The sequence below is a fragment of the Chironomus tepperi genome, unplaced genomic scaffold (assembly GCF_022539635.2).
Source record: "Chironomus tepperi strain 1889 unplaced genomic scaffold, CSIRO-AGI_Ctep_v1 contig_31, whole genome shotgun sequence".
Taxonomy (NCBI): Eukaryota; Metazoa; Arthropoda; class Insecta; order Diptera; family Chironomidae; genus Chironomus; species Chironomus tepperi.
The window spans coordinates 63,547-75,880 of record NW_027226153.1 but is presented as its reverse complement, the minus strand read 5'-3'; the positions used below and the strand labels follow the sequence as shown (position 1 = coordinate 75,880).

The following is a 12,334-nucleotide window of genomic DNA, read 5'->3' as shown; positions in this document are numbered from 1 at the left end:
GAACAACATACATTAAAGAAGGATGAAAAAAAAAACTTGTTTTTCTCTAATTTGAAAGGCTTTCTTTTTTCTGTAAATCAGTTTTGCATTATTGAAGAGGATAAAATCTGAATATATGTATGCTGCGTAACAACAGCACACAGAATAAAAAATATGTAATCAAAACATGGAAGGAGAAAGGTCTCCATTGACCATCACTGTAATCTGTTTATATCTCTTCGGTTGTGTCATTTGAAATCCATTAAAGATGTCCTGTGGACATATTGTTGGTGGAGTGATGGATTTTTTTACTGTGATAATAGAGTTTGGGGTGATTTTGATTTTTTAGAGTGCCGAATGTTATGAGAATGTTTTTGAGGTTGCCGCATTTTGTTGGTATTATTGATGGGAAGGTGAAATTGAGGATTTTCAATGGCAGGTCTGTAGGGAGATTGAGGGGAGCTGAAGTCTGACACCGAGGTTGACTTATTGTTAAATTTATAATTTTTGTAGCATCCTATAAAAAAATAAACGTTAGCTGTTCAGGCCTTAAGATCTATAGCTGCGCGTTTATATGCATTTCAAACCTAGATCTACAGTTTACAGTAGTATCCCATGATACCGCTTAATCCATCGTTTGCTGCCAAGCAATGTTCTGGGATAGTTTCATTAAAAAAAGAGTAAAGGGCTTTTAAAACCACCCAATCTGAAGAATAACCACCTCACAATCAGACTAGGGATGTTAAAGTCTACGATTGATCATTTCCGAAATCAACATGTACATTGAAAGCAATATAACAGGCAATGTACCCTAACAGGCAAAAATAACGCTTTTAGGTAACTTAGTGATCTTCTGTACCATGAAAGCATGCTCATTGCCTGTTATGGGTTGGGTAAAAAGGGCTGCACATATGCCATACATCATGTAACTAGTTGTATTTAATTGACATTAAATATTGATCTAAGATAGACACCAGAATAGTCACAAGTTGGTAAATCGATTCAAAATCCAGCATAAGATCGATCTGTGCTGTTGGAACAGCATCAGAATTCGGAATCCCTGGAAGGATGTCCTCCCCCTTCCACAAAAACAGCCTCTTTAGACAGTTATTTCCCAAAAATTTATCTAAATCCTCCAAATTTCATTTGAACTGTTCAATATTCATAAAAAATCCATTAATCAGAGAGAAAATCAAATTAACGAGCAAACCCATAAAAAAGTCTTTTATTCTGTTCAGCTTTCATCATGTCCACAAATTTCCAATACACACACAAAAAAAAATGAAATAAATGCAAAAAAAATCTCTGTATAAAAATTTTAATAGCCTAGAACGCAAAGATAGCGACAGAACCTCAAACAAATGTGTGATATTGATTGTTTGGTAAGACCGACGTGTGTTTGAAGGATTTTTTTTTATGCATATGAAATGTTCCTCTCTGTGTCGAAAAAATTGTACATCTGCGGTGCGGATTCTTTTTTATTTGTTTCATTATTTTCTGAAATGATTGCGATTTTTTTAAAAAAAAAATTCAAAAAAACCCTCATTCAAATTTTTATTATGTACACAGATACACACAAATGGCGCATTTTTAAAATGCCACTAAAATTAACATCCATCGAATGCAGCAAACTGTATTTTTTTTTTGGTCAGCCAAAACAATTCTCATTATGGTCAGTGTGGTTGTGTAATGGATTTTATTATTATTATTGCCATTATTTGTTGCAGCATTTTTTTATACTCATTCAGCCGTTTCTGCTTATTCTCTTCTTATGGCTTTAAAATGCAGTTATTGTTATATTTTATAATATTGCATGCTGAATTAAATATGGAGGGGCTGGAATATTTTGAAGGATTCTTAAAGTTGTCAGATTTTTTTGATCGATTGGAAGTCCAATTCGGTCAGTTTAATTCAAGATTTAATTAACAAATAACTTGAAAATATTTTCACAATTGCTTAAAATTATCCCTCGAGACTAATTGAACTATATTAAGCCGTATGTAAACTGGAAAAAAATTGCCTGGAGATATACGTTGGTTAAATAAAATTCATCGGATAAAATTAAGCATCATTATTGTGATTATTTGTTCAACAGCATTGCATTAATGCAGCCAACTGCATTGTTTAATGGTCAAATACTTATACATATTATATGTTTCATCATATTTACTTTAATTATGAGAATTGCTTGGATATGTGGGAATAATTGGTCGTTTGACTTAATGTCCATTTTGATATGGTATTATTGGTCATGTGGTGGGTCTGAATTGGCATGAGATGAGATGGATCTCTTTACTTTAGAGTAGTTGTAGTCAATCTACTTTTATATCTGTAAAAATCTTGACTTCGGATTGAAAGTTGATCAAATTTCTAGCACAGGACTAGCTTATCGTTGACTAACTTCCCAATTGACTCCGTTAGATGCACAGATTTACCCAATATTCATATAAATCTAAGAAGCAATGCTTTTTTGAGCTGTATATCAATAGAAGCAATTCTGTCGGCTTCAGGCGCCATTTGAAGACAGTCATAGTTCACAATTGATTTGGAAAGTTAGCGAAGTAAGTCAGTAAGGATGTAAAGAAGTCGATTTTTTCGAATTTAGCCATAAGTAAACGGCTCATTAAGTAATTTTTTGTCAGAATCTGTTTATGTATGCTTTTGTAAGACACACAAAACCATCTGAAGCGCACTGTACTAAGCATGTCTTCTGATTTTTACCTATTTATCAATATTAGGGCTGTTGGGGTAAGAGCCATGAGACAAACTCACAATATTGAGCATGTTCAGTTATATTGATTGACTTTACTCATGATTAAGCTCATTTAAGTGAATATACCCTTTGTCTGTTGAGGATAAATGACTCAGACTGCAATCCGAATACATTATTACACACTTATTCAATAATATACCACATTTTAATGAAATCCATCACTGTCTACCCAAAAAACTTCCACAAAATTCACTAAAACACCTTGAATAATTTATTTCATTATAACTCATCAAAATATAGCGCTTCAATCCATCCCCATCCCTTATAATTGTCCAAACTTGTTTCATTGTATTATATGCGGTGTATTTTTAATAATATAAATCTCATAAATAGCCAATTAAATATTCATATTAATGTCAGTGTATGAAAAAAAAAATTATTAAATAAATAACAAGAGCAATCCATCATGTTTTGGACATTGGGGCTTCATTATTTACCCTCTCGCACTTACTTTTCGTAACATTATATTCGATAATATTTTATTCAATTGAATTTCAATACAATTTTTATGTTCATCAATTTAATGCGATACATAAAGTCCAACAACAACAACTCATTGTTTCTTCTGGTATGTGTGTTGATGCTGCTGCTGTAAATTGCAATAGCTTGTTGAAATTTTTATCGAGCAGAAGAGAGAAATTTTTTTTTTTATTTTTTAGCGGTCATAATTCAAGCCACATATGTGAAATTATTCATATTTTTGCCTGGAACAATAATCTGGTCTCGGTTTTATGCCTCTCATTCACATACCGTAATGTGAGTGAGATGGAGAGACTTTATGTATGTACACATACATTGACTGGTGGCTTTTGTGAAGCCATATTCAATAATTTTCATTTTTTTCCATATTTATCCACATATTCATGTGGTAAAACCAAAAAATCCACATTATTCGTTAAATATTCAATATTACCATTAGCAACCACTGATTATGATCAACATCTCTTAATGCACTTGTACATTTCCTTGTGCTTGCTGTTTTGTTGTCATGAAATATTAAAGGAAATCCCATTTTGGGGTCGTTTTGGATATTATGGAGTGATAGGAAATGACAATATTGTTGCTGAAAGTAAGATAACAGTGTATGGAACTCAAATAGACAAGTTGTTGTTTGACCAGTTGTATGTTCTGTTCTAGGGACGACTGATGTAGTCTTAATCCAATTTAAATAAGCATTAACAATGACTAATATTGTTGCTAATTGACTTTAGACGGCATTGCATCTAGACAGCATCATGTCGTCCCTTGAACCAGGCATATAGCTAGTCAAACAATAGTCTGTGCTCTAGGGTTGCCCGAGGTCTTGATTTTGACAAATTTTTGAAACCGAGACTAAGACTCAGACTATAAAAGAATTCTTCGAGGTTTTAATCTCGAGACCAAGACTAGGAGGTCTTGATTTTGATATAAAGAACACTGGCTGTCCATTCGGGAAAGGTTTGCCTAAAATTTGAGTCACGATGACCATCTGCTGATCATTTTTACAAGTCTATGCTTAAAACCGTTGGTCACCATAGTCATATCCTACCAAAAACAAGTCTCACCGCTACATAACTTCCAGCCAACCCCATATATTTTTTGCCTTTTTTTTCAAAACTATAACTTTTTTTAGATATAGACACAAAATAAACAAAAAAACCCATCTACAGAAGAGAATTTCCCAAATCCGATATTAATATTATTTTTTTTGTGTACTTTTTCTTCTGTTTTCTAGCAATGTTCAGCGAAACAAAACTTTAGCAATCAACATCCTAATGAAGTATTCAACAGAAACTCTAACAACAATGTCTGATGAGGTAAGCAGGATTATCCTTTTTTCAGATTTCCCCGCATTAACTTTTTACTCGGTTCTTTTTTTTTGAGATGAGAAATTTTATTTTTTGCATTGTTCCTGAGAATTAATGCTTTAGAATTAGTTGGGGTAAAGGAAAAATGAAGTTTGGATAGATTTTTAATAATTTTTGCAGATGTTAGGATATTAAAGTGCATTAATTGGCATTTTTGAGTATTGTGAGCATGAAGTTAAGAATTGAATATTCAAATTGGACTATTTAGCTCATATATGCTGCCTTATCGAAGCTGGCATTACCTTAAATAGATGTACAAACCCTAGACAATCCAAGTCAAACTCAAAAGTGATTTTTAGGAAATTTTCCATGTCTGGCCTCGAACCCATGATCCCAAATTGTTGTACAATGAGACAAAGACCCAAAAAACGAACCAATTGCTTCACAAAGACCCCTTTGACTCACCTAGCTTAACTACCAATAATTAAGATTACCAATAACATGCTATATGCAATTTCACATGCCATATCCAATTCCCTTCCAAACATTGACCCCCCTCCCTCAACTCAATCAACAAATAATTTCCAAAAAATATTTACAAAAAACCATTGAATCTCCCCGATTGACAACAAACAGTTCATCCAACCCAATTCATTATCAATCGATTATGGCGATAAAATGGATTTTCAATAAATTATCATTAATTGATGAAATGGTAGAGATAGCGCAGAGCAGCAAATCATATCTAAATTAAATATTATTTTCGATTTTATGCTCGACAAAATTTCCATAGAAATGAAATCATAATATATCATCTGCATATAATTAACAATGTCACGATAATTTACGTTAGTCAAAAAAAAAAATCTCCCGGAAAACCAAATCACCCACTAATGCTTGCTTTTAGTCTGTCTGTTGAGGGAGTCAGTTATTTCCATTAAATATTAATGTTTTATTTTTGTTGCTTGGGTTTGCGTTTTAATAAACAAATTTTTAGATATTTTTGTAAATGATGAATATTTTGTAGCAATTTAGAGAATAATTGTGAATCAAATATTTATGAAAATAAAGCTGCTTTGTGTAATATGTAGGCAAGCATTAAGGGATTGTTGAATTTTTAAAAATAGGACAAAAGCTGTGAATTTAGAAATGGTTTAAGCTTCGGAGAGAAATGGAGGATTTTTTGCTTGGTATTTTGATTTAATAAGTAGATTTTAAATCTCAAATCACGTATTGGAAAGGTTAGAGCAGTTAGTAAGAATTGTTTAACAATTAATTTGTATTTTTGAGAACCTCTCGAAATGTCAGGGAAATTGACATTAATGTTTCAAGAATTGGTTGTAATGTGATTATGAAATAGTTGTTATTTTAAATTTAGAATGAAGTTAATGATTAAAATTAACCCTAACAGCTTAATATGATCGCTAGGACTACGTTACGTCATCTTATTAACTGTTAGACACTAAGTTGCTCTGGCGACACCGTGACAGCTAATTTCTATTACTTTTTAAAGTAATTTCTAAATTGCAATTTAAAGCAATTTTTGGTCCAATTTTCTCATATGTTACCTGATTTAAGCCGAATCCTGCATGAATTTGGCATTATGCTGGACTTAAACTGAATTCGGCACCAAATTATAATCACAGATCTATATCTGAGTCAGATTTTTGATCCATTAAACGACTGTTCCAAAAACTACCAAATTAAATTGTACGTCAAATCCAACATGACGCAGCTTCAAATGTATTTTGAAGCATATTTTGAGTAGCATGTTCTACTATTAAAATACATCTTCGGCTAACACCAACCTCGTGATCATGGCTTCAAAGATTTCCACAAACCATTAATTCAATCCTCAGGCTTCATTCTTCATTCTACCATTTTTCACTAACCTGTTTGAATAATAATTAATTCAACTAATTTTCAATCCTTGACATTTCATCATGAATAGTCTAATTACATTTGAGTCTAACGATAGCAATTTCTGCGTCGACATTCAGCACAAAAAAGAACTTTTTAATTAATTCTCTTCATATTATTTTCTTTTTTTTGCTGCTCCAACTGAGTCATGAATTTAATTTTTTTATGTTTCTCTTTTCCTTTTACTTACAGATACACGAATCGTTGAGTCTACAAATTTATAATCAATTTGTCGGATTAGGAATTCTACTTTAAGGCAAACAAAAAAACAAAACAGAACTGACGATATAAAAAAAAATTTAATAACTTAAATTAAATGAACAAAAAAAATATTTTTTATGATCAAGTGATGAAAATATTGAGCATAACTAAGGAATAATTAAAATGAGAACAACAACAACAAACAATACAACCTAAAATTAATTAGAATGATAAATGTAAAAAAATTGACATTTTTTCGTAGATATATCGCAGGTAATAAAAGAAAATTAGGAAATTGAACAATGAGGAATCGATAAACAAAAAAATTAGGGACAAGAAAAATTATTTTTGTATAAAAATTGAATTTTTTTCAATTCAAACTTATTTTGAACTTAATTAATGATAATTCTTTGATAAGCAATTAATTGATAATTTTTCATTTTACTTTATTAGTTTACTTAATTAATTAGAGCATAATTTTTATATTACATATTTTTTGATATAATTTCGACTACAATTTATTAATAATGAAAAAAGAATACAGATGACTGTGAAAAAAAATGTTAAAATATTGATGACGAAATACTCGGGAAGTAGCTTTTTTGTGGGTTGGGGGTGGTTTTTGAGGGACATTTTGGATTTGAAATTTGGTAAAAATTTGTTCAATTTTGGAAAAAATTTACTGAAAATCTTGCTAGAATTTTTACAAATTTTTAAGCATTTATGACGAATTTTTATGAATTTTCGCTGAAAATCTGGCAAATATTCATACTGAAATTCTTATCAACATCTATTGAATTTCAGACAAAAATTGTTAATTTTCGCTGAAATTCTAGAAAGTTCGACAATTTTTGTTGAAAATCTGGCAAATTTAGTCAATTTCAGCTAAAAATCTGGCAAATATTTGTAAATTTCTGCTGAAATTCTGGGAAATTGACTTATTAGCTACTGTGATTGTGTTTAATTTTGATATTTTTCTCTGAATTTCTGACTAAACTTGCTAATTTTTGCCAATTTTTTGCTGAGTTCATGACAATTTTTAACAATTTCCGCTTAAAATCTGACAAAATTTGTAAATGCTTCTTAAAATTTCAATTCACGAATTTCAATTAATTCTGAAATTCCGACATTTTTATCAAGCAATTCAAAATACCCCCTACAATTCACCCCTCACCCAACCAGAAACTACATCCCCTTTTTAAAAAACTCACTAAAACCCATTTTCACGTGACTATCATATCACGTGAATGTTGATAGACAAGTAAATAAATGATGATCTTAATTGTAATATAATGCGCCAATAAAATTATGTGAAAGACTATCCTCAATCTCCATCAAGATGAAATCAATCATCCAATAGAAATTGTTAAGTAGTATCGACGACGATGATAAGGAATAAAAATTGAAAAAAATACTAAATAAATAAGGAGAAAAAAAATTTAAGAAAAATAAATGCAAGGGAAGGACATCATTTAAGCTTGAAAATGAGAAAATTATTTCAAACTTAAATTTTGGACTTCCTAAATTATTTTAAAAAATTTAATAAGAATTGTTGAATATTTTTGCAGTACCAGATTCTTTGTAAATAGTAGTAAGCCTGACAAGGGTTGATAACTTGGAATAAATTGGCCAATATTTCTAAATTTTCAGGATTTAAATTTCCAAAATCAGGTAAAAATTGATTTAAATTTCAGCAACATTAAAATCCCAAGTTACCAGCCCTGTCAACCGTCACGAGACCTTCCGTCGCTTATAAAAAATTTCATTTCCATCCAAGAAACAGAAAAAAAAAACAAAAGGAAGGATCTCACTGTCTATACATGTATATTGAATAGGAAACAAAAAAAGATGAATGAGGTTCCATTTGTCATTATGGCATGAAAAACAGCCAAATCTCTTCGTATTTATGATTTTCCATTTGAAATTTTGCCAACAAACTAAAGTTCATCATTGTGTTCGCCATAACATAACATGCATATATATACATAGCTAAAAAGCACTCACGATGAGGAATAAAAAAAAATAAATTTTCTTTTAATTTCCATTCTTTTTTATGCTCCAAAAATATTGCGACTTGAATGACTTAACGACTTAAAATAATACTGGGGTTGAGAGTAGATGATGTTTGATGATGGAAAGAGGGATGGATTTAAGAGATTGAAGAATTCTGGAAGAAATCAGACTCTACTGGACTTTACTGGTCGGACTTAATTGAAGTTGAAATCCAAACGGACTTGATTCGAGTCGGATTTGAAACAGGCATGAATGGTGTCGGACTTAAATCAGACTAGATTGGAGTTTTACTCCAGGCTGACTAGATTAGAGTCGGACTCCAGACTGTCTTGATTGGTGTCGGACTTAAAACAGACTGGATTGAAGTCGGACTCCAGACTGACTTGATTGGAGTCGGACTCTAAACGGACTTGATTGGAGTCGGACTTCAAACTGACTAGATTGAGACACAGAAAACAGAGTTCGCATAAAAAACTTAATACTGCATTTCCTGCCCTCCTTGATGTCAGACGTCATTTATGTTTGACCCCACATAACAATAGCAAATCTCCCTATTTTTAAAAAATATTGTAAAAACTTCAAAAGAAAAACAAAAAAATTATCGAGCTTTTTTCGGAATTTAAAAGAGTAAAAGGATAAAAAATAAAATAAAAATCTCGAGTTATATTGATGATAAATTACCCGACCAAGAAATGGATAGGAATAAAAAAAAAACTACAGTTCATTTGTGTTTTTAGTTTGCTGTTCTTATATTTTTTTTCGGAAGGGCGTGACACCATGAAAAATTGCTTACAGTATTTCTCTGTGTGAGGGCAAGAAAGCTTCTTTATATTGTCTAATTTGTTTCCATTAATGATTGCACAATGAAATGGGAGACTTAAAGCTAGCAAATGAATGGATGGACTTGATGTTGATGAAATTTAATGCTGTTTAATGCATTGTTTTAAGTTATTTGGGTTTTAATGGACAAAAAGAGCAGTTTTGGATATTTTATTGGAATTTTTTGAGGTTTATGATGCAATTTGGAGAGTTTTGGATTTTAGGGTTGAGGATGGAGGGAGGAGGCTTGGATGAACATGAATTCCTGGAATGTACTGCTGTATAAAGTCATCACGTTAATTTTTGACCAATGTTTCACTAGATTTTCAGGTAGAGCAAGTTAAAAATTGAACTTGAATCAATTTATTAGGCAATCATCTAAGAATCGACTAATGTGAGACTTTATGCTTCCGCTAAGCCTTCTGTAACTCAACGTTGCACAACATAATCCTGTGTTGCATCGCGACAATTCTGCAGAAAAGTATAATTTCAACAGAACTACTTAAAATTGGCAATAATTGAGCTGATAAACAGAATAGACGATTTTCAAGAGAAGACATACATCCCATTCCTATTATAATGCATATACATGCATATGCAGCCTAATGTCTTCAACAATAATGACACAAAGAGCTTAAAATTCAACCCAATTTCCATCAAATTCATTAAAACTCTTGTTCTGCTTCACATTGATTTCCATAAAATCACAATCAAAGCTCACAAAGCTCCACAGCATCATTACAACATTTCCAATCAAAACAAAAACCTTCATTCCCAGGTGAAATAGGCAAATAAAAACTAGAAAATCGCATTACCATCATTTTCACCTTAATTCCAAGAATATGCTTCAAAACTTGTCTAATTAAGTAAGTGAAACACCATTAGTCTGTTTTCTAAAATCTCATTAAATGTTCGCAAATCCATTACAATAATATTTTCAAGCTCTTAGAAGAAAAAAAAAGCCCACAATGTCTAACGTTCCTTCTTACATTGTTCAAAATGAGAACTTTGAATTACTCAAGGCATCAAGGGAGGAAGAAAATAATCAAAACTTATTTCTTAATAAGACTTAAGAAACATTCAAGGACGAGAAATAACAATGGCAGTACGTCTATTTTTGATGAAGAGAAATGCTTTTTATGGGAATGGAATAGAAAACGAAGCTGTAGAAGATCCTTTGGGGGAATAATTTTTGGGAAGGTATTTTCTATTTTTGTTATAGAGATTGACTTTTTTGGTGGGGAATTAGGAGGTAATTGGGTAGATTAATTGGTTGGAAAGTGTATGAATAACTGGGAATAGCTTATAATTTTGAGGCTTAGCTTATTTTTAAGTTTCTATGTCAATGGTCTGGCAAGTGACTTTGTCCTTTGAATGCTTACTTACTTACATATTTTGCTGGCCATACAGATCAAATGGGATCCATAGTCTCCCTCAGATGACGCCTTAAGCTGGATTCCGCCTGCCAATTACCAATATCAAATGCAATAATTCATTCGACTACATATCTGATAGGAATCAAGTCTGCATTCTCAAAAAGACGTGGACATTTTAATGGGCAATTTCCCACAAACTTTCAAAATGTACCTAAAAGGTATACAGGCTAAAAATCCTCCCCAAGCCCAGATTCAAACAAATCCGCTCTCAGCTATTTCAAGGTCGGGTGCTTTCACGGTTAACAATCCTCACCGACACAACCTTGAAAAGCTTCACCTCAAGGATGAAAGCTGTATGCAAACACAAACGTGTGTCAAATCCTTCAACAAAATGTCCATTTTAACGCTCAATATGAATTTTATTCTTTTATTCTTATTGATTTTGCATGACAACAGCGGTGCTTTTTTATGTTATTAATAAAACATGTACATATGCCATGCAAGATTCATTTTCGATTTTCACGAGAAATTTGAAGCAGTGAATGTTTTGTAAAATGTGGAAATTTGAATGAAAATTGTGAATAGGCTTGAAGTCGACTCAAATTTCTTATGGATTTAAGTCAATTCGAGTTGATTTTTCATACGAAATTCGAGTCGATTTCGAGCTTTGAAAGTGAAGAAGTTGATGTAAGTGATGGATTGGGACGGCTGCTTACTGTAGCAATGATAGTGGATACCATATACCCAATGGATATAAATAAGATAAACATGCTCAACTATGCTTCAGCATTCTACAGAACAGCTCTGTCTATACCAAATCTAGCCTTTGGACCACACTCAATGAGTACACATCATGCATTACCAAGCAACTCTCACCACCTAGCACCAAAAATTCCAAGAACAATCCACAAAACTACCAAAATTTCAACTCTTCAGTTCCACCAAAAACTAATTAAAATTTCAAATTCAATTGACGTAAAATGAATTTGGTTTCCTTATTGATTTACACTTATTTTTGGCTCCTCATTACCGCGATGAGAATTATTGAAGTGTTTGACCTTAACAACTTAATGAATTATGCAGTTAGCAGTTCTCCAACACTTAATTACGTCAACACAACCGCAGGAAAACCAATATGAAACATGTCATTTTGTTTGGTTTTAAGAGTGATGTTTTGGTGGATGTTGATGCAGGTTGGAGAAGTGTTTGCTGTGTTTATAAAGTGATTTAAAATTCAATTGAGTGATTTAGATGGAATAAAGGAGTTGCTTTAAATAAAAATAGTCCAATTGAGGTATTTTAAATGAATATAAGTGTCAGAGCGGATGTTTAGGTTTTCTCTAATTGTTTGGTTGGGTATCTGAGGACTGAGGATATTTGGATCAGCAATTGGAAGCCATTTTGGAGAACTGAAACATCAGAGCTTGATTCTGACTCGGATTTTGGATTAAAAAGTCGGATTGACT

The 12,334-nt window shown here is 31.9% G+C and overlaps 1 protein-coding gene across 4 annotated transcripts in view; it reads left to right on the top strand.

The window, feature by feature from the left end:
• The window catches only part of Sema2a (Semaphorin 2a), a 115,919-nt gene extending 107,810 nt beyond the window's left edge, over positions 1 to 8,109 (top strand). For all 4 annotated transcript variants that reach the window (XM_070644592.1, XM_070644584.1, XM_070644571.1 and 1 more), the window contains 2 exons: positions 4,467 to 4,548; positions 6,652 to 8,109. In XM_070644592.1, coding sequence (XP_070500693.1) covers positions 4,467 to 4,544 — 78 coding nt within the window. In that variant the 3' untranslated portion in view covers positions 4,545 to 4,548; positions 6,652 to 8,109. The remainder of the gene's footprint in view (positions 1 to 4,466; positions 4,549 to 6,651) is intronic.
• The last annotated feature ends 4,225 nt before the right edge of the window (positions 8,110 to 12,334 follow it).